Source organism: Heterodontus francisci, chromosome 22 (genome assembly GCF_036365525.1).
Source record: "Heterodontus francisci isolate sHetFra1 chromosome 22, sHetFra1.hap1, whole genome shotgun sequence".
Taxonomy (NCBI): Eukaryota; Metazoa; Chordata; class Chondrichthyes; order Heterodontiformes; family Heterodontidae; genus Heterodontus; species Heterodontus francisci.
Genome location: NC_090392.1, coordinates 63,086,747 through 63,109,013, shown reverse-complemented (window position 1 = coordinate 63,109,013; position 22,267 = coordinate 63,086,747). Strand labels below are relative to the sequence as shown.

General features: G+C 46.7%; 1 protein-coding gene across 1 annotated transcript; it reads left to right on the top strand.

Annotated features, from left to right (window-relative positions):
• Positions 1-1,439: 1,439 nt before the first annotated feature.
• On the top strand, positions 1,440-22,057 carry LOC137381627 (nicotinamide N-methyltransferase-like). Its single transcript, XM_068054331.1, has 3 exons — positions 1,440-1,666; positions 13,262-13,466; positions 21,543-22,057. Exons 1-3 carry the CDS (start codon positions 1,513-1,515, stop codon positions 21,976-21,978), a joined length of 795 nt encoding a protein of 264 aa, XP_067910432.1. The 5' UTR covers positions 1,440-1,512; the 3' UTR covers positions 21,979-22,057.
• The last annotated feature ends 210 nt before the right edge of the window (positions 22,058-22,267 follow it).

Sequence of the window (22,267 nt, the reverse complement as noted above, 5' to 3'; positions counted from 1 at the left end):
AAATGGTGGTGGAATCAAATTCCACGGGCAGGATTTTCCCTGTGGGCTTTGGACGTCAGGGTCAAATAGGGGTCAGAACCCCACATTGTATCGGGAGCAGATATCAAGCAGTGATTTTTCACGAATTGACCAATTAGTGGCCAGAGGGCAGGCTCGCTGTTCAATTAAACTCGGTAGGCGGGCTCTCAAAGCTGGAGGGCCAATAGGAGGCCCTCCAGCACTAAAGAAGATGCAGGCTGCCTTTTCAGGTAAGAGAGAGAGAGAGAGGGCTGTTCAAGATGGAAGTGCCCTCGCTCCAACTTCTTAAAGTTTTTAAAAATTAAAAATAAACTGAATAGCCGAGCTACCATCGTGGAGTGGGATCCCGTCCACAGAGCAGTTGGTGGCTGCAGCTGTGGCTAGGCAAGTGGTGGTGCAGGGAGGGCCTCGAAGCTTGCCTGGAGCATGGCACCCCCCCCCACACCGGTCTGCTGCTGGGAGGCTGCCTCCAGGCAGCTGGCCTGTTTTCTGATGCCTCTGGGGTCCTGGAGAGCGAATGGAAAATCCTCAGTGAAAATGGCCCAGGAGTGGAATGGAGCCTGCAAACCGGCTGTCGGCTGCCAGCGGTGCGCAATTTTGCGCCAGCCTGCCTCCATGTTCACACCCATTGGGGGCCAGAAGTCCTACCGCATAGAAACTTTCAAATATATTCAAAGAGAACTCATCTGCAGAGATATGGGAGAAATGTTGGGACGTGGGATTGAATTGGACGGCTCTTTCAAAGAACTAACACAGGAACAATGGGCTGAATGGCCACTTCTGTGCTGTAAGATACTTTTATTTTAATTCATTTTCATGGGATGTGGACATCGTTGACGAAGCCAGCATTTGTTGCCCATCCCTAATTGCCCTTGAAGAAGGTGGCGGTGAGCTGCCTTCTTGAACCGCTGCAGTCCATCTGGTGCAAGTATATTCACAGTGCTGTTAGGGAGGGAGTCCCTACAGAGACAGTGAAGGAACAGCGATGTATTTCCAAGTCAGGATGGTGTGTGACTTGGAGGGGAATTTGCAGATGCTGCTGTTTCCACACGTCTGCTGTCCTTGATTCCATATATAATAATTTGCTCAGCTTTAAATTTCTCTAACTTTAGTGCTCATGCTCAGGCCAATCTGCCCTATCTCTTTACATTCCTTGAAAGGTCAAGAGCTGGAATGCACTTCACCCTGTTAGTCAATTGATGTGATATTGTTCAGATTTTAGACTTTGAGCACAAGTTCAGCATGATAAAGATTTTGGCAAGTTTTCTTTCTCATGAAATATAAATCACTGAAATACTGAGGTAAACTATCTCAATACAATATGACTTTTAGAGAATGGTATTATGAGAAAAATGATAGGCAGTTCTTCAGCAACTTGAAACAAAAATTTTTTTCAAGCAATTTTTCATGAAGACACTGCCCCTTTAAATTTAAAGCGTGGGGAAAACTTGCAACGTGCCCTCTTCTCAGTCAGCTTTCCTGTTGCAGATAAAAATGGAATCAGGTTTTACTGGTGGCGATTGTTATGAGAAAAAGTTTAACTCTCGTGTTTATTTGGAAACGTTTTTCACTTCTCCCTTCGGTAATCTGCTGGAAGGGGAATTCCTGCCTTTTGTTCTGAAGAATTTGGTAAAGGCCTTTTCCTCTGGTGAGTAAATACTTTGGTTCTAATTAAGCAGGCAGTTTAGCTCACTGTTGTTCTGAACAGCAGCACCCGAATTTGTGAGCATTCACCTACAATTTTACTGCATGGGCAATTACTTACATTATTACTCAGGACATTTGGTATCAAGTCCTCAATGAAGGGGTTCTGATAGCACAAAACTGCTGTAAACTGACAGCATTTCCATAATCTGCAGCAAGATTAGTCCCAGCTGGTATTTTGAACCTGGTCTGTATGTCAGTAGACTGAGCTCCCTCCCCCATCTTGCTCGTCCCAATCCTCCTGAGTCTGGTGGCGAAAGCTGGACGGACAAGGAGCAGGACTGGAGCTAAATGGGTGGCAATGGGAGGAAGAAGCAGGAAGTGATAGCAGTGAAAGTGGATGGCAATGAGAGGGGAGAGAGAATGAGGGAAGTAAAGGGGAATTGACAGTAGTGAAGGGGAGGGTACAGAATAGCAATAGAGGGAAGAGGAATGGATGCTAACGGAGGGGTGTGAGCAAAGTGCAGATACCAAGAGTGCTTTCTGGGGGAAAGATAAGTGAAACTTAGAGCATTATTGGGGGAAGAGGGAGAAGCTGAGAGGGGCACGTTTGAGTGTGTGATGAAGGAATGTTCGAGCATTAACTGTGGGAGAGAATCCTAACATCTACTAAAAGAAGGGGAACAATGGTCTAGAAATTGGGCTGTGTTGGCCGATGCAGAGTCTACTATGGCCCCAAAATAGCCAGCTGTAAGCATCTGTATACTTTCAGCCAGAAGACCTCCACCTGCAATATTAAGTAAGGAAAAACAAAAGGTATCTTTTACCCACACCTGAAGCAGGCATTAGGTCCTTTGCATATTCCTGCTTAAGAGCCTCATTTCATTGCTTCTTCTGAGGCAGCCAGCATCATGGGCTGCACTTTTTTTTTATTCATTCATGGGATGTGGGCGTCGCTGACCAAGCCAGCATTTATTGCTCATCCCCAATTGCCCTTGAGAAGGTGATGGTGAGCTGCCTTCTTGAACCGCTGCAGTCCATGTGGGGTAGGTACACCCACAGTGCTGTTAGGAAGGGAGTTCCAGGATTTTGACCCAGCAACAGTGAAGGAACGGCGATATAGTTCCAAGTCAGGATGGTGTGTGACTTGGATGAGAACTTGCAGGTGGTGATGTTCCCATGCATCTGCTGCTCTTGTCCTTCGAGGTGGTAGAGGTCGCGGGTTTGGAAGGTGCTGACTAAGGAGCCTTGGTGTGTTGCTGCAGTGCATCTTGTAGATGGTACACACTGCTGCCACTGTGCGTCGGCAGTGGAGGGAGTGAATGTTAGTGGATGGTGTGCCAATCAAGTGGGCTGCTTTGTCCTGGATGGTGTCGAGCTTCTTGAGTGTTGTTGGAGCCGCACCCATCCAGGCAAGTGGAGAGTATTCCATCACACTCCTGACTTGTGCCTTGTAGATGGTGGACAGGCTTTGGGGAATCAGGAGGTGAGTTACTCACCGTAGGATTCCGAGCCTCTGACCTTCTCTTGTAGCCACGGTATTTATACGGCTACTCCAGTTCAGTTTCTGGTCAATGGTAACCCCCAGGATGTTGATAGTGGGGGATTCAGCGATGGTAATGCCATTGAATATCAAGGCGAGATGGTTAGATTCTCTCTTGTTGGAGATGGTCATTGCCTAGCACTTGTCACTTATCAGCCCAAGCCTGGATATTGTCCAGGTCTTGCTGCATTTTTACCCGGACTGCTTCAGTATGTGAGGAGTCACGAATGGTGCTGAACATTGTGCAATCATCAGCGAACATCCTCACTTCTGACCTTATGATTGAAGGAAGGCCATTGATGAAGCAGCTGAAGATAGTTGGGCCTAGGACACTACCCTGAGTAACTCCTGCAGTGATGTCCTGGAGCTCAGATGATTGACCTCTAACAACCACAGCCATCTTCCTTTGCACTAGGTATGACTCCAACCAGCAGAGTGTTTTCCCCCTGATTCCCAGTGACTCCAGTTTTGCTAGGGCTCCTTGATGCCATACTCGGTCAAATGCTGCCTTGATGTCAAGGGCAGTCACTGTCACCTCACCTCTTGAGTTCAGCTCTTTTGTCCATGTTTGAACCAAGGCTGTAATGAGGTCAGGAGCTGAGTGGCCCTGGCGGAACCCAAACTGAGTGTCACTGAGCAGGTTATTGCTAAGCAAATGCTGCTTGATAGCACTGTTGATGACATCTTCCATCACTTTACTGATGATTGAGAGTAGGCTGATGGGGCAGTAATTGGCCGGGTTGGACTTGTCCTGCTTTTTGTGTACAGGACATACCTGGGCGATTTTCCACATTGTCGGTTAGATGCCAGTGTCATAGTTATACTGGAACAGTTTGGCTAAGAGTGCGGCTAGATCTGGAGCACAGGTCTTCAGTTCTATTGCCGGAATATTGTTAGGACCCATAGCCTTTGCAGTATCCAGTGCCTTCAGTCATTTCTTGATATCATGCGGAGTGAATCGAATTGGCTGAAGTCTGGTATCTGTAATGCTGGGGACTTCAGGAGGGGGCCGAGATGGATCATCAACTCGGCACTTCTGGCTGAAGATCGTTGCAAATGCTTCTGCCTTATCTTTTGCACTGATGCGCTGGGCTCCCCCATCAATGAGGATGGGGATATTTGTGGAGCCACCTCTTCCAGTTGGTTGTTTAATTGTCCACCACCATTCACGACTGGATGTGGCAGGACTGCAGAGCTTAGATCTGATTCGTTGGTTATGGGATCACTTAGCTCTGTCTATTGCATGCTGCTTATGCAGTTTGGCATACAAGTAGTCCTCTGTTGTAGCTTCACCAGGTTGACACCTCATTTTGAGGTATGCCTGGTGCTGCTCCTGGCATGCCCTCCTACACTCTTCATTGAACCAGGGTTGATCCCTGGCTTGATGGTAATGGTAGAGTGGGGGATATGCCGGGCCATGAGGTTACAGATTGTGGTTGAGTACAAATCTGCTGCTGCTAATGGCCCACAGTGCCTCATGGATGCCCAGTTTTGCATTGCTAGATCTGTTCGAAATCTATTCCATTTAGCACGGTGATAGTGCCACACAACACGATGGACGGTATCCTCAATGTGAAGGTGGGACTTTGTCTCCACAAGGACTGTGCGGTGGTCACTCCTACCAATACAGTCATGGACAGAAGCATCTGCAGCAGGCAGATTGGTGAGGACAAGGTCAAATATGTTTTTCCCTCGTGTTGGTTCCCCCACCACCTGCCGCAGACCCAGTCTAGCAGCTATGTCCTTTAGTACTTGGCCAGCTCGGTCAGTAGTGGTGCTACCGAGCCACTCTTGGTGATGGACATTGAAGTCCCCCACCCGGAGTACATTTTGTGCCCTTGCCACCCTCAGTGCTTCTGCCAAGTGGTGTTCAACATGGAGGAGTACTGACACATCAGCTGAGGGAGGGCGGTAGGTGGTAATCAGTAAGAGGTTACCTTCCCATGTTTGACCTGATGCCATGAGACTTCATGGGCTCCGGAGTCGATGTTGAGGACTCCCAGGGCAACTCCTTCCCTACCGTAGACCACTGTGCTGCCACCTCTGCAGTGATTGCAGTGTCTGGGACATTGTCTGTAAGGTATGATTCCGTGAGTATGACTATGTCAGGCTGTTGCTCGACTAGTGTGTGGGACAGCTCTCCCAACTTTGGCACAAGCCCCCAGATGTTAGTAAGGAGGACTTTGCAGGGTCAACAAGGCTGGGTTTGCTGTTGTCGTTTCCGGTGCCTAGGTCGATGCCGGGTGGTCCGTCCGGTTTCATTCCTTTTTATTGACTTTGTAGCAGTTAGGTACAACTGAGTGGCTTAGTGGCTTGCTAGGCCATTTCAGAGGGCATGTAAGAGTTAACCACATTGCTGTGGGTCTGGAGTCACATGTAGGCCAGACCAGGTAAGGACAGCAGATTTCCTTCCCTAAAGGACATTAGTGAACCAGATGGGTTTTTACAACAATCGACAATGGTTTCATGGCCATCATTAGACTAGCTTTTAATTCCAGATTTTTATTAATTGAATTCAAATTCCACCTTCTGCTGTGGTGGGATTCGAACCCATGTCCCCAGAGCAATACCCTGGGTCTCTGGGTTACTAGTCCAGTGATAATACCACGATGCCACCGCCTCCCCTACTTGGGGAAATCAGCCATCCAGAACACCTGCAACAAAGACGTTAAGTGGCTTTCTTGGATGTGGAGGTGGGAGGAGCAGGGGTTAGTTTTCTAGGTTGGGACATGTGTTTCTAGATCTCCATCTTGATTGTGAGGATAGTGAGCAAATCTGCCAAAATACAAAAAGCAGAAAAAGCTTCAGCAAATCTGACAACTCAAAAGCAGCCCTGAATATAGGTCTATGACATATATATACACTGGGTTGAATTTTGTGAGCCCCCGCTGATCCTGGTAGTGGGCCTGGAAATGGGCACCATTCCAAAATGCGATGTGGACACCCGGCCCAACGAGAGCATGCAGCAGGTGGCTGTTTTACATACTGGAAGCATGGCCACCCCCCCAATCACGCATCGGGGGCGGGTGGCGAGATGCTTATCATGTCGTCAGACGACCCAAGAGCAGGTGCTGATGCCATATTTAAAGGCCTGTCAGCCTTGCATTCACTCCTGCCTTTTGCAAATGACTGCCTTTCATAGTGTCACTTGTTGACCCAGGACCCATTCAGCTGCTACTGGTGCTCGGGACCCCTGCATCGGACTGATAGGCAAGGAATCTGAAATGCAGCCTGCATCGACTGTGGCAGAAGGAACATAACAAGTGGCCCCACGGTTTAGCGATGCCTCCCTCCAAATTCTCCTCCAGGCTGCAAGGGAAAGGCGGGAGGTTCTCTTCCCCAGCAATGGCAGGAAGAGGTCCTCTCACTTGACCAAACAAGCCTGGATGAAGATCGCAGAGGATATCAGCAGCTGTGGGGTGATCCCCCGAACATGGGTATGGTGCAGGAAGAGAGTCAAAAACCTCCTTCGTTCTGCCAAGGTGAGTACTATATACCTCTCTTCTTTTGAGGGTTTGTACGAGGCTACAGGAAGCAGGACATGGGGAGGGACTCACCACAAAAGCAATGTCAAAGAGGGTTAAAGCATCACCTCCTCCTGACAGATACACAGCTGCATCTCAGCCACAGGTCCCCTTCTTTCAAAGCTCACCCCCATTAACTCCCTGAAAGCTGACAGGAGGATGAGCTATAAGAGAAAGACCAGGAGGGGACAAGGGGACTAGCAACACTGTCATGCTGATGTCTCAGTGCAGTCTGACTATCTCACTCTTTCCACTTGCCGGACAAGAGAGCCCATAACACAAGGGAGACATCATAGACTGGCGGAGATATTCCTGACATTACGCCTCTCTTCACATTGGTGGAGGAGACGCTTGAACTGGCAGGGACCCAGGGCGGCCGCTCCATAGTGGATGGTGAGACTGGAGTCTCCATGCAAGAGTTTGGAATTTAAGCAATCCAGCATAAAGGTTTGGAATTTAAGCAATTACCATTATTGCCACAAACTGCCTTTACTAGTGGAATATAACAGGATACAAAAACAAAGTAGTCTATACAGGGTATGTGATATTGAATATGGCAGCTTACATTGAATAGAGAACATTAATCTTCATGCTATGAGATAATGCAGCAAGTTCATGATAAGTCCCAAGTAAATAGGGTTTATGTAGCATTAGCCAACAGCTCAACTCTGGAGATCCCCAAGATTGGCATGATGAGATCTGCACTTCCTTACCCACACATAGTGTTCTCTCATACAGGTTGGTGTCCTCAGGAGACTCCACAGGAAGGGGAACAAAATTCCACCTCTGAAGAGGATTAGCAGTCGGAGGAAGCACTGTCCTATGACTCTCCTGTACTTTCCACCAGCACAGATACTTTCACCTGAGTAGTTTTGCATTCAGCTGTAGAATTTGGGCCACAAGCTGGTGAAAGCACCGCACATGCGCCCGAGCAGCTGGCTGAGGCTGAGACATCCGAGGCCTCTGCCAGTCAGAGGGCGATGGGTGGCCAGGCCCATGCTGAGCCCCAGGATGATGATGAGCTTCTGATGTCGACAGCACAGGGCATGCTGGATTTGCAGGGAGGGGCAAGGCAACATCTGGCTGAGATGCCAGAGGCCATGCGCAGCCATGAGTGGATGATCAAGGAGTCCACCCATGCCATGAGTGCTGCTATGTCTCAGGCATGTGAGTGCATGGCTTCCCCCGTCGAGAGGTTGGATACCCTCATGGAAAGCCAGATTCTACAGATGCACGCAGACCTGCACACCATCGCCTTGGCCATGAGCTCAACACAGCAGTGGCAAGGTGAGAGAAAGACAAGGTTCCTGGAGTCTTCTCCAGCTCCTTGCCTTTCTCTGGTGATCAGGGAGTTTCAAGTGAGCCTTGTAAGGGAGGCGGAGAGGCTGACCTTCACAGCTGGGGGCTTCCCTTAGGGTGCTCCAGCAGCCCTGATGCCTGAGGAGAGTCCTGCACCTGTGCAGGAAATCCTCGGGCAGCCGGGACCCTCCAGCCCTCAGGCACCTCGAGGACACCCGCCAAAGACATATCATGCCAAGGGGAAGCCTGATCAGCAGCCTGCATCCAGCGCAGTAAGGATCACACTGCATAGGAGCACTCGTAAACATATAGAAAACCACCTCGCCACACTTGGGGACATACGAACATACGAATTAGGAGCAGGAGTAGGCCACTTGGCCCTTCGAGCCTGCTCCGCCATTCAATACGTTCATGGCTGAACTGATTACTCCACATTTCCACCTACCCCTGATAACCTTCCACCCCCTTGCTTATCAATCTACCTTAGCCTTAAAAATAGTCAAAGATTCTGCTTCCACCGCCTTTTGAGGAAGAGAATTCCAAAGACTCACGACCCTCTGAGAGAAAATGTTTCTCCTCATCTCTGTCTTAAATGGGTGACCCCTTATTTTTAAATAGTGACCCCTAGTTCTGGATTCTCCCACAAGGGGAAACATCCTTTCCACATCCACCCAGTCAAGTCCCCTCAGGATCTTATATGTTTCAATCAAGTCATCTCTTACTCTTCTAAATTCCAGCAGATACAAGCCTAGCCTGTCCAATCTTTCCACGTAAGACAGCCTGCCCATTCCAGGTATTAGTCTAGTAAACCTTCTCTGTACGACCTCCAACACATTTACATCCTTCCTTAAAAAACGTAACCAGTACTGTACACAGTACTCCAGATGTGGTCTCACTTATGCCCTGTATCGCTGAAGCATAACCTCCCTACTTTTACATTCAATTCCCCTCGCGATAAATGATAACATTCTATTAGCTTTCATAATTATGTGCTGTACCTGCATACTAACCTTTTGCGATTCATGCACTCAGAAATCCAGATCCCTCTGTATCGCAGAGCTCTGCAATCTGTCACCATTTAGATAATATGCTTCTTTTTTATTCTTCCTGCCAAAGTGGACAATTTCACACTTTCCCACATTATACTCCATTTGCCAGGTCTTTTCCCACTCACTTAACCTATCTATATCCCTTTGTAGCCTCCTTATGTCCTCTTCACAAATTACTTTCCTACGTATCTTTGTGCCATCAGCAAATTTAGCAGCCAGACCTTCGGTCCCTTCATCTAAGTCATTTATATAAATTGTAAAAAGTTGAGGCCCCAGCACTGATCCCTGTGGCACACCACTCATTACATCTTGCCAACCAGAAAATGATCCATTTATGCCTACTCTCTGTTTCCTGTTAGCTAGCCAATCTTGTATCCATGCCAATATTTTACCCCGCTACACCATGAGCTTTTATTTTCTGCAATAACCTTTGATGTGGCACCTTATCAAATGCCTTCTGGAAATTTAAGTAAAATACATCCACCAGTTCCCCTTTATCCACAGCAGATATAACCCCCTCAAAGAACTCCAATAAATTGGTTAAACATGATTTCCCTTTCATAAAACCACGTTGACTCTGCCTGATTACCTTGAATTTTTCTAAATGCACGGGTGTAGATCATATGCAATTTATTGAGTAATTAAAATTTCTTTTGTTACAATCATTAACGAACATTGTCTGAAAGCATTTTTCCATTATGCTTTAATTGTGAGCTGCTGACTTCTCCTTAAGTGCAATGCCAATGTGCCCATAGCCCTCATTAACAGGTTCTCCCATGGGCAGCTGGTCGAAAGTCAGGGAGCACAAATGAAAAGGAAGTGACAGACTACATGCACTAATGTGAGTCTTTATTGGAGGCTCTCTGAGTGGACATCAGAGTGGCTGGAAGCGGGTGATTATGAAGTTGTATCTTGCCTCTTTGGCCCATTGCTCTATTTGCCTGACCTCCGGTGCAAGGTCTTCACCATCCAGTGCTGCTTGCTCCTCTCCCTCCTCTGTGTCTCCCTTGTTGGTGGAGAGGTGTTGCTCAGGCATCCCCTCTTCATGTAAGACCTCCCCCCTCTGCAGGGTTAGATTGTGCAGGGCACAGCAGACCACCGCAATACACAAAACCCTTGCCGGGGCATACTGCAGGGGTCCACCAGATCAATCTAGGCAGTAAATCTCATCTTCAGCAGCCCAATGGTCTACTCAATGTTTGCTCAACTGATGCCATGGCAAATGTTGTACCTCTCCTCTGCTGTATTGCAAGAGTTTCTCACAGGCGTAAGAAGCCAAGCCTTCAATGGGTAGCCCTTGTCCCTGAGAATCCAGCCCTGAATGCAAGCATTGGATCTGAAAAGCTGTGTCACCTGGGACTGTCAAAGAATGTAGGCGTCATGGCTACCTCCCGGGAAGTGGGCACAGACCTGCAGGAAATGCTTTCGGTGGTCATAAACCAGTTGAACGTTGACTGAATAAAAGCCCTTCCTTTTGATGAAGGCGGCTGGCTGGTCTGTTTGAGCCTTGATTGCCACATCCGTACAATCTATTACACATTGCACCCAGGGAAATACCTGAACACAATGGCCCTCTCGGCCTGACTATCAGGGTCGGTCAGGTAGCGCACATAGTCACCGGCCTTCTTGAACAGGGCATTGGTCACATCCTTAATGCAGCAGTGTACTACTGACTGGGAGACCCCACACATGTCCCTGGTGGATCCCTGGAATGATCCAGATGCGTAGAAGTTGAGGACCACTGTGATCTGCAGGGCCACTGACATAAGGTGATCACCAAATCCCATTGGTCGCAACTCGTCCTGCAGCAGGGCACATAAGTTGGTGACAGCCTCCCTGGAGAGCCACTGCCATTTGGAGGTAGCTGATTCGAGTCTGGTACACTCTCTGGCACAGGTGGACCCTTCTTGGCATGGCCGGCTGCTGCTGCTCTTGTCATGGACCTTCACAGATAGGCACAGCAGTCTGTTAGTCCTCCCTCCATTGGAGGCGCAGCATCACACCACAGGGGTCTAAAAAGACAGGGTGTATGAGACCCATGCCTGGTGACCTGTGGGCCCGCAGAGCCCTGAACTTGCAGAGACAACCCTACATTGGCAACTGATCTTTCGATCACAGCCCAATCTTGCTGATAGCCAATCCTCTCATCCAGCAGTATGAGCGACCAAACATATCACACAACAGTTTAGTAACCCATTTCAGGCCCTCCAACACCACGCAAATCCCTTGCAGAGCCCCTGAGACCCAGAGCCCCCTTGCAGAGCACTGGTGCGCCCATGCAGAGTCCCCCAAGTCCTCTTACAGAGCCCCCAAGACCTGATCCTCCTTGCAGAATCCTCGCAACCCTGAACCCCCTGCAGAGCCCTCGAGACCCCTGGGCTGACAGTGTTTTGTTAACAAACCCATCACCCACCCCCCACCCGCTTCATCTATGCAGCAATGCCTAGGGATGCCTCCTCATCGTGGCACTGAAGCCTCTCACCTCAATGCCCCGAAGTTTTAAACGATCATTAACCCAAAGGTAAGTGAGTACCGCCCGCTGTCCACTCGACCACAAGCCAACCATTAAATCGCAAATAATGAGGCATAAATTGCTGAGAGATTGTTTATAATGCATTTAAAATAGCTTCCAGTCATGTAGGGGCAGTGTTGCCACCTTGGGGCTTTCCTGCCACTGACAAAATCCGGAACCGACGTCATAACCCCGGATTTACAGGCGGACGGTTCCGACACGATCCTCCATCCCCTCATGTCACTATTCCCGTTCCAAACAGCCTCACTAAATCCAGCCCACTGAGTGCAGTAGAGCACAGCTTTGTCAACTCATAAATTAATGTGTGGGTATAACTAACATTCCATGACTTGCTGGATAAAGCTAGGATGCTGCCTGGAATGAGGAAGAACCAACATGAAGAAAATATTGAAATATTGGGCTATTTTCAATGAGCAGAAAAGATTAAGAGCTGATTTCATGGAGTGTTTAAATTTCAGAAGTGATCGGACAGAGTCAATAGAAACAGATAGTATCCAGTGACTGAGGGGCCTAGAACAAGGAGACATAGACAGATCAAACAGCACAGAGAACAAGAGATACTTTTTTGCACGGAGGGTTGTGAGTCTGTGGGATGTGAAGCAGAGACCATGTCAACATGTAAGAATACATTGTTAAAGAAAAGGAGAAATCAGGAGCTGTGGGAACCGACTGAGCACACAGGATTAGGACTACTGTTCATGTGAAGGATAAACCCCAACACGACATATTTAAGTGTCGTAATTCTATGCAGTAAAGCAAAGGATTGTGTGAAAATTGCTGATTTTCTTCATTTCCTGCAAATAATTTGTGGGCTATTATGGCATTTGTGTCAGTAAGTCTGATGGTTAACTTGGCATAAAACTGTTTATATGGTTGCCATAGTAACCGAGAGGCAGTCCTTTGTCATACCCACACAAACACAGAGGCACTCTATTTCTTTCCCTCCCCTCACCCCTTAGTTTATTTGGGTACACCTTCTCCCCAACCCCTGCAACCACCACCACCCCCCACCCCCCCAACTCAGGTCACATATAAGTCCTTTCTTTGCTCCATCCCAGTTCATTCTGGCAAACATCTCCTGCCTACTGACTTTTCCACTTCCGACTGACACTCGTCTTCATCTTTCCTCTCACAGGCATTCTTCTTACCCCCTTCATTCAGTTCACGTTGACATTGCTCCATCGTCTTTCCTCTTTCCCCTCAGTTCTTCCTCTCTCGGATCAACCTGAGCATCGCCCCCCTCCCACCCCCAATTTTCTACTTGTTTTCTTCTCCCTGTCCCTCCCCCAGATCACATTGACACTCTTCCCTCCTCCACACCTTTGTTCCCAGCTTCCTACCCAATGTTGCTGCTGATCCACTGGGTAAAACTGTGGATGGGAATTCCAGATGCTGCAAAATTATCGACAGTTCTTTCCCCAGCGTGCAGCAGTGTTCCCATGCCATGGAACGGATGAAGCAACATCATCATCATCACATGGGAAATGGGAGTGGTGAGAAGGGATGAGAAGAGTAGCACTGATTCCTGCCTGCAAACATGGACAAGCAGACATTGATACTCAAACGCCCTACAGCTGTCACTCCAGTGCTATTTGAATTGCATTTTCCCACTTTCTTTCCCACTGAATGAATAGGGTTTGAATTATTCCAGGTCCGAAATGCCGCACAATGCTTGAAATTGGAAGTGGTCCCTGTCTTCACTTGGCTCTCTGTGCCTCGGAGCACGTGGAAGAAATTGTTTTGTCTGATTATGCTTCCAACAATCGGCAGGAGCTTGAGCTGTGGTTACAAAATGATCCAGGAGCTTTTGACTGGAGTCCAGTTGCAAAATTTGTGAGTGAACTGGAAGGCAACAGGTAATTATTAAGTATCCTCATTTGTTTTGGTTTTCTAAAAGTTAAAAAGCTACTCAGTGGTTCAGATGCACAGCTCAGTGTGTTACTGAAACCTACAGACCAGGAAAATCTTGGGTTTAATCCCTAAACTGTATTGAATTACCTGATCGTATCTGGCACATCAAAGTATCTGAACCACTCCATTAAATTACAAATTTAATCTGAGCAATTTCCTGTTTTGGTCAGAAAATAAGAGGAACAAATCAACCTGTAACAGGGCATGAATAGACTTCGACTATAATTAGACATCATTGTTGTGTTTAGGTTTGATTTGTAACTTGCAGTTTGAGGGCCCTTCACTTGGGTGACGAAAAGAAAATCCAGTTCACTTAAAGAAAGGCATCTGTAGACTTAGAAAGGTGTTGCCTCCCTGAGGGTTGAACATCCTTATCAATTAAAAGGTTCCTCTGTAAAGCTCAGTAGACATTTTAATTAATTTGATGTTAAGTTGATATCAGATACAGCGATCGTCACAAAGTGAGTGAACTGGTCAGACTCATTTTGTAAAGCTCTTTTCACACCATTCTGTGGGTTCCCACATATGGTTTCCAAATAAGGTAGCAGACTATATATACTTCCAGCATTCAAGTAGACAGTGTCAGCTGCTTATGGTGAAGGTTGCTCAATGCTGGGCACATGCAACACAGATCTGGCAACTGGTTTGCCTGCTATTCCTGTCTATCTGCAAATATAATCTTGATCTCGCTGGGGCACGACACTTCAAACACTCCTCCCATTCTCATTTTATATAGTTTCAACTAAGCTCAACTTATTTTCAGGGTATTCTGTTTTTTTCAGCTTGGCTCATTCTGAGTCCACAGGCTGTGGGTTCAAGTCTCATTCTGGGATAGGGCCACATATTCTAGACTGATAGTTCAGTGCAATATTGAAGCGAAGGTCAGGTTAGAGCTTTTGCCCTTCAGATTAGATATTAAATTGGCTGTTTCAGTTGTTCAGGTAACATGATTCATCCCAGAATCAAGGTGGGTAGATAGAGTTAAGACTCAGATCAGCAGTGGTCCAACTGAATGGCAGAACAGGCTTGCGGGACTGAATGGCCTAGTCCTATTCCTATGTTCCTTCTTTCAGTCCTGATCTCATGGTGGCATGTAACAAAGTTCTCCCAGTGTCCTGGCCAACATGCTTCCCTCAATTATTAACACAAATCAAATAAACTGTTATCGCATTGCTGTTCGTGAATGTTGCTGTGTGCAAACTGATTGCTATATATCCTTACATAGTAACAATAACTCTATTGCATTGTATGTAAAGTAAAAGGCCACTCTAGACCCCAGCACATCACTTCTATTTCCACTTTTTTCTCTGCCATTTTTCCTTCTTGTCTCTTTACTCCCCTTAGACCCCTCTCTTCTGTCGTCTTGCCTCCTTTCATTTCTCTCCTCTCAGGTACTCTGCTTTCCCAAATCCCTAGCCCAACCTTTCTGCAATATTCAACTTTCCTACTCTCCTGCTGCCATTCCTGGTTTCAATCCCTCTTAGATAAGCCTACAAGTTCCCAATGTGCCTTTGTTACATCCTTCAAATAGCCCATCAAGTCACCCATCGCTGCCGTCACCACAGCTTGCTCATTCTATTTTCGCACCAACCTTCCCGCACAGCACATCTGCAGGAGGTTGATCCTTCCCACTTCGTTCCTGTCCCTCTCTCTCTCACCCATCTCAATGCTGACACTGTGGACTCTGCCACTGGATCAGTTCTTGCAACCCCTCCCAGCGTCCCCTTCAGAATGTCAATTAACTTGTGAACAAGACCCTTGTCATCCATGAGCTTGCTGTAAATGTTTGCATCGTCATTGGCACAAACCTGGCCAAGTGGATAATGACACCTGCCCCTTAAATGAAGCCTCCCACCCTGTCTATACCTTCCACCATTTGCCCCACCCACATTATCGCAGTGCTGGCATGGTTCTTATCAAAAATTACACCTTGGTCTGTCTCCTTACTCCTTGAGCACCTTCTCCTCCTTTGAGCATCTTATTCCACCCCTCTTGCCCTCAGTTAAAAACCCACTCATGTACCATGCCAATTTTCTCACTGAGGTAACTTCACTTTCCTCCCTCAGCCTCTGCACTGTGTGATTTCTCATCCTCAGTGATTTCAACCTCCCTATCATGCTCTCTCTCCATTGAGTTCACTATCCTCCCTTAATAGTTCCCTCCATATAACCTCTTGAGTGCTGGAAGTATATATAGTCTGCTACCTTATTTGGAAACCATATTCACTTGCACGCCCTTGAACGTGCCATCTCAGGTGGCCTCGCTACTCACATTGGACTTAATTTTCAGGCCCGCTGAGGTCGGGATCGGAGGTGGACGGGGCCTAAAAATACCGATGCCGGCCAGCCTACTGTTTTCCCAACTCTGTTCCCAGCCATTTTTGCCAGGGCAGATTTGGGTCGGTACAGCTGCACCCCCCCCCCCCCCATAATGAGGCAGATAGCCAGTTAGGCTCATTGAGCCTTATTACAGGCACTTAAAGAAGACTGACTGGGATTTTTCAGTTGGCCTCTAGCTTCCAAATGTGACTGGGGACAGGTTTACTGCCTGTAGGTGGGCAACCAGCAGCAGACTGGTGGACCAGCACTGTAGGAGGCCTCAAGGGCCTCCCTGCCTGTCTGGGTATGTAACCAAAGGCCACCCTGCAGAGGGAATCACCACCACAACGTAGTGGCCAGGCTGCTGAATCTATTTTTAAATTAAAGTTTTAATACAACTTGTCAGAGTGTGCCTCCAGATTGAAACACCCTCTCAGTTACTTATCCTCTACTGCGGCATGCTGCTCCGCTCAAGCTGGAAGTTCTCTGATTGGCCTCCAGCTTTGAGAGCTCACACGAGAATCTGTCTCCATGCCAATTAAGGGGGGGGCACAGTCAAAATCCCAATGGTGACTGTTTCGCCCAGCAGTGGGTTCTGGACCCAGAAACAGTCCTGACTCCTGTTTCTTGCCCCCAATGTGAAAATTCAGCCTATTGTATCAATTACGGATATAGCCATCTCTGATCACTTCCTTGTATTGCTCCCCAACTACATTCCACTTCTCCCTTCCAGCCCAATTCCTCTGTGTCAGCTCCTGGAAAAATCTCCCACGCAATTCACTTACAACTGCGCTTTCAAAATCCCAAGTGTCCAGCATTTGGCCTCATCACAACATTTCTGTCTTTACTGATTTGCTCATCTCCTTTTGATGCCCTAGTCCCCAATAAAATCATTACACTCTTCTTCCCCAGTCAGTCTCCCTGCTACACTCACTTTACTCCAAAGCACACAGACTTAACATATATGGCAACAACTGGTTTAATTATTCAATGCCAGACCTGACTGGACTCCATAAGCCACTATTGAGTCCTGCTCTGCTCTGCCAAAACAGGATAAAGTACCCCCCAGCTTCTTTTCTCTACTGCAAACAGTGTTCTTAAAGGTTTGTTCTCTGCTTCCTCCACCCTCACCTCCAAGAAAAAGTGCGAGGAGCTCATGGACGTCTTTGTCACTACAATTGAGAACATGAATTCAGCTGCCTCTGACATTTTCCTCCCTTCCCCTAGCCAACCAGACCAAAATTCCTCCAAGATTCCCGCATCCCTAGTCCTGAGCTCACATCATTCTCTTTTCATTTCTTATCTCCCTCATGGCTTCTCAGAGCTCATTTTGTCCATGACACCAAATTCCTTTACCCTTGACCCTATTCCTACTAAACTACTGACAACCTGACTTCCCTTCCTTGCCCCATGTTAGCTGTTATTAACAGTTCTCTCTCCCCATGTACAGTCACCCTCCCTTGAATTCTGCTATCATCGCCCCTCTCCCCCAAATAAACAACACTTGACCCCTACTTGGCAAATTACTGCTCTGCCTGCAACCTTCCTTTCCTCTCCAAATTCCTTGAACACGCTGTCTCCTGCCAAATCCATGCCGATCATTCCTACAACTGTATTTCCACCCTGTCACAGTACCAAACAGCTCTTATAAAGTCACAAATAACTTCCTACGTGGCTGTGACTGTGGTAAAAGATCTGTCCCAGTTCTTCTCAATCCTGTCTGCTGACTTTGACACATCTGACCGCATCATCCTCCTCTAATGCCTCTTCTCTGTCAACCAGCTAGGTGGAACTGCTCTTGGCTGGTTCTATTCTTATCTATCTAATTGTGTCCAGAGTATCACTTGCAATGGATTCTCTTCTCGATCCCACACCATTACCTCTTGTGTCTCCCAAGGATCAATCCCTTGGCCCCTCCTATTTCTCATCTGTATGCTGCCCCTTGGTGACATCATCCAATAAATCCAGGTCAGGTTCTACATGTACGCTGACACCCAGCTTTACTTCACCACCACTTCTATCAACCCCTGTACTATCTCTAAATTGTCAGTTTGTTTGTCTGACATCCAGTATTGATGAACAGAAATTTCCTCGAGCTAAATGTTGCAAAGCAATTGTCCTCAGTCCCCAAACACAAGCTTCATTCCCAAAGCCACTGACTTCATTCCTCTCCCTGCAACTTTCTAAGCTGAACCAGACTGTTCACAACCTGGGTGTCTTATTTGACCCTGAGATGAGTTTGCAACCATCACTAAGTCCACCTATTTCCACCTCTGTAGCATCGCCCGACTCTGCCTCTGCTGCAGAAACCTTCATCCATGCCTTTGCTATCACTAGACTTGGCTATTCGAATGGATACCTGGCTGGCCTCACAACCTCCATCCTACATAAACTTAATCTCAACCCAAGCTCTCCTGCCCATATCATAACTCGCATCGAGTCCGGTTCATTGATTAGTCAGTGACCTACACTGGCTCCCAGTTAAACCATCTTGATTTCAAAACTCTCATCCTTGTTTTCAAATCCCTCTATGGCCTCTCCCCTCCCTCATTCAGTAACCTCCTCCAGCCCTACAGCCCTCCAAAATCTCTGCATCCCTGCAATTCTGGCCTCTTATGCATCCTCAATTTTAATTGCTCCAACATAGCCTGCAGTTGCCGAGGGCCAGAACTCTGGATTTCTCTCCCTAAACCTCCATTGTCTCTATCTTAAAATCTACCTTTTAAATCAAGCTTTTGGTCATCTTTACTAATATCCCATTTTGTGACTCCATGTTAAATTTTGTTTGATAATGCTCCTGTCAACCCCCTTTGAGATGTTTTACTCTGATAAAAGACGCTATACAAATGCAAGTTGTTGTTGAATCACTTAAAGATATAATAAGGTAATAATAGGATAATAATAATGCTCACCATACAAGCTTGATGCTGAAATAGGGTGAATCAAAGACATCCTGTGTGACAATGTCTACCCCGATCAGGTCATCTCTTGCTGTATATCGCACAAACTTATGAATGTGCCTAAGGCCGTAGTTTGCGGCCCTGAAAAGTGCCCAGTCTACCTCAGATCACCCTGGAAGGGTAATCTATCCCAAGAAATTTGAGCAATAGGTGAAACTAGCTGTTTCATGCTGCTACTATGCAGTAGCAACATGTGCGGTGTTCGCCACTAAAAGGATGCTGCTGTCGAGCCAAAAAGACGTTCTGCCTGTCATACAAATGAGTAATGAGATATGAATTTCAATGCCAGTGTGATGCTAGGTATATAGGCCGTACATCCCAAAAACTGGCATATCGTATCAAACAACATGTCCTTCCTGCTGTTTGCAATGGGCAAGTTAATGGCCGTACCTAACCGGCCCGTGCTTGCAAAACTCAAAACACAGTGTCCAACATTAGATGTGATTCTGCGATTGGACAACATTTGCTAAATAATCCACAGTGTGCTCAGAATTACACTGACAATCAATTTAAGATTGTCAGTAGGGCTTGCAGTGTGACGCATTTGAGCATACTGGAAGCTACATATATTAATACACAGGGCCCTGTTCTTTGTAGAAAGAATGTGTACAAACATTGTGCCTGTTTCAGCTGAGCAAAATAAGTGAGCTATTCGCTGATTCATTCCTCAGGGCAATGCCTTGACCAATCAGAGTCAAGCTGCCTGGTTTAAATTTTAAACAAAGCTTGGCAATCAGAGTTCAGTTGCCAACCAATCAGCACTCTCTTCTCATGTAGTGGAAGTTGTTGTTTTCCCTTACATTGGTTATTCTTGCGATTGTCCTGATGAGTGCAAGACGAAAAGCTTCGACAGCATGTCTCTATTTTCAGCAATACACATAATACGGTATTATTTCAATGAAAACTCTCTCTTTTGTCAGCTTGTGCTCATTTTAATATTCTCCATCTATTTATAGAAATCAAACCTCAGAGGTTTTTCTAACACAGCTGTCATCAAGGTTTTGCCATGAAGCAGCCCCTTAACTGGAACTTATCAGTACAAACAGGGGCTGTTAAAAATAAGGTTGAAGCACAGAATGCATTTAATACTGAATAAACTGAATATGATTCTCTGTGGAGTCTTTTCTCAGTGGCACAGTGGTTAGCACCGCAGCCTCACAGCTCCAGCGACCCGGGTTCAATTCTGGGTACTGCCTGTGTGGAGTTTGCAAGTTCTCCCTGTGTCTGCGTGGGTTTCCTCCGGGTGCTCCGGTTTCCTCCCACATGCCAAAGACTTGCTGGTTGATAGGTTAATCGGCCATTTTCAATTGCCCCTAGTGGTAGAATATAGGGACAGGTGGGGATGTGGTAGGAATACGGAATTAGTGTAGGATTAGTATAAATGGGTGGTGGATGGTCGGCACAGACTTGGTGGGCCGAAGGGCCTGTTTCAGTGCTGTAACTCTAAACTAAACTAAACTAAACAGAACAAAGAACAAAGATAATTACAGCACAGGAACAGGCCCTTCGGCGCTCCAAGCCTGTGCCGATCCAGATCCTCTCTCTAAACATGTCGCCTATTTTCTAAGGTTCTGTATCTTCTCTTCCTGCCCATTCATGTATCTGTCTAGATACATCTTAAAAGACTCCATCGTGCCCGCATCTACCACCTCCGCTGGCAATGCGTTCCAGGTGCCCACCACCCTCTGCGTAAAGAACTTTCCACGCATATCCCCCCTAAACTTTTCCCCTTTCACTTTGAACTCGTGTCCTCTAGTAATTGAAACCCCCACTCTGGGAAAAAGCCTCTTGCTATCCACCCTGTCTATACCTCTCATGATTTTGAACACCTCAATCAGGTCCCCCCTCAACCTCCGTCTTTCTAATGAAAATAATCCTAATCTGCTCAACCTCTCTTCATAGCTAGCGCCCTCCATACCAGGCAACATCCTGGTGAACCTCCTCTGCACCCTCTCCAAAGCATCCACATCCTTTTGATAATGTGGCGACCAGAACTGTACGCAGTATTCCAAATGTGGCCGAACCAAAGTCCTATACAACTGTAACATGACCTGCCAACTCTTGTACTCAATGCCCCGTCCGATGAAGGAAAGCATGCCGTATGCCTTCTTGACCACTCTATTTACCTGCGTTGCCACCTTCAGGGAACAGTGGACCTGAACACCCAAATCTCTCTGGACATCAATTTTCCCCAGGACTTTTCCATTTACTGTATAGTTCACTCTTGAATTGGATCTTCCAAAATGCATCACCTCGCATTTGCCCTGATTGAACTCCATCTGCCATTTCTCTGCCCAACTCTCCAATCTATCTATATTCTGCTGTATTCTCTGACTGTCCCCTTCACTATCTGCTACTCCACCAATCTTAGTGTCGTCTGCAAACTTGCTAATCAGTCCACCTATACTTTCCTCCAAATCATTTATGTATATCACAAACAACAGTGGTCCCAGCACGGATCCCTGTGGAACACCACTGATCACACGTCTTCATTTTGAGAAACTCCCTTCTACTGCTACTCTCTGTCTCCTGTTGCCCAGCCAGTTCTTTATCCATCTAGCTAGTACACCTTGGACCCCAAGCACCTTCACTTTCTCCATCAGCCTGCCATGGGGAACCTTATCAAACGCCTTACTGAAGTCCATGTATATGACATCGACAGCCCTTCCCTCATCAATCAACTTTGTCACTTCCTCAAAGAATTCTATTAAGTTGGTAAGACATGAAAGTTTGTATCTTTCAGGGAACAATGGGCAGAGAAAGAGAAGAAGCTGAGAGATTCCGTCAAACAAGTTTTGAAGTGTGATGTTCATCAAAGCAACCCTCTGTATCCAGTGGATTTGGTACCTGTTGACTGTCTGTTGACTTCCTTGTGTCTAGAAGCTGCCTGTAAGGATAAAGCAGCATACTGCACTGCTCTTAGAAATGTAACCTCTCTGTTAAAACCAGGTGGGCTGCTCTTTATGATTGTTGTTTTGAATGAGACCTTTTATACGGTTGACAAGTACAAGTTTTCTTGTTTGTCATTTGATCAGGTCTTTTTGGAAAAAGCTTTGAAGGAAGCTGGTTATGAGATAGAGCAGTCAGAAATGTTTGTTGCTCCTGACAAGTCTATAAACACTGTGTCCGACTTTGAGGCTGTTTTGTTCCTGGTTGCTCACAAACATAAAAATGTTTAGTGCTGAATCAGTATTGCAGCTGCTGCAGATCTATCCTGTTCAAAAGCGACTTAAACAGCAAAAATAAAAACACACTTTAACCAAATCAAAATGTTTGTTTTTTTTATTGAAAGTTTATTTAGCTCAGTTGGTTTCACTCTCACTTCAGAATCACAATTTTTTTTAATTCGATAGAACTTGATATAGACTGACAAATCTTTGCAGTTTGAAGGCATTGTTATAGCGTGCTGTCCTTCAGGCGAGATACAGGGCTGAATTTTCGCTTTGGGGACCTGAAACAGGATTCGGG

Bases quoted from the DNA above. Each gene is read 5' to 3' on its own strand.
- LOC137381627 (XM_068054331.1), top strand. From the start codon at position 1,513: ATGGAATCAGGTTTTACTGGTGGCGATTGTTATGAGAAAAAGTTTAAC. The intron at 1,667-13,261 runs GTGAGTAAATAC...GAATTATTCCAG, and splicing joins GGTAAAGGCCTTTTCCTCTG to GTCCGAAATGCCGCACAATG. The intron at 13,467-21,542 runs GTAATTATTAAG...TGTATCTTTCAG, and splicing joins AGTGAACTGGAAGGCAACAG to GGAACAATGGGCAGAGAAAG.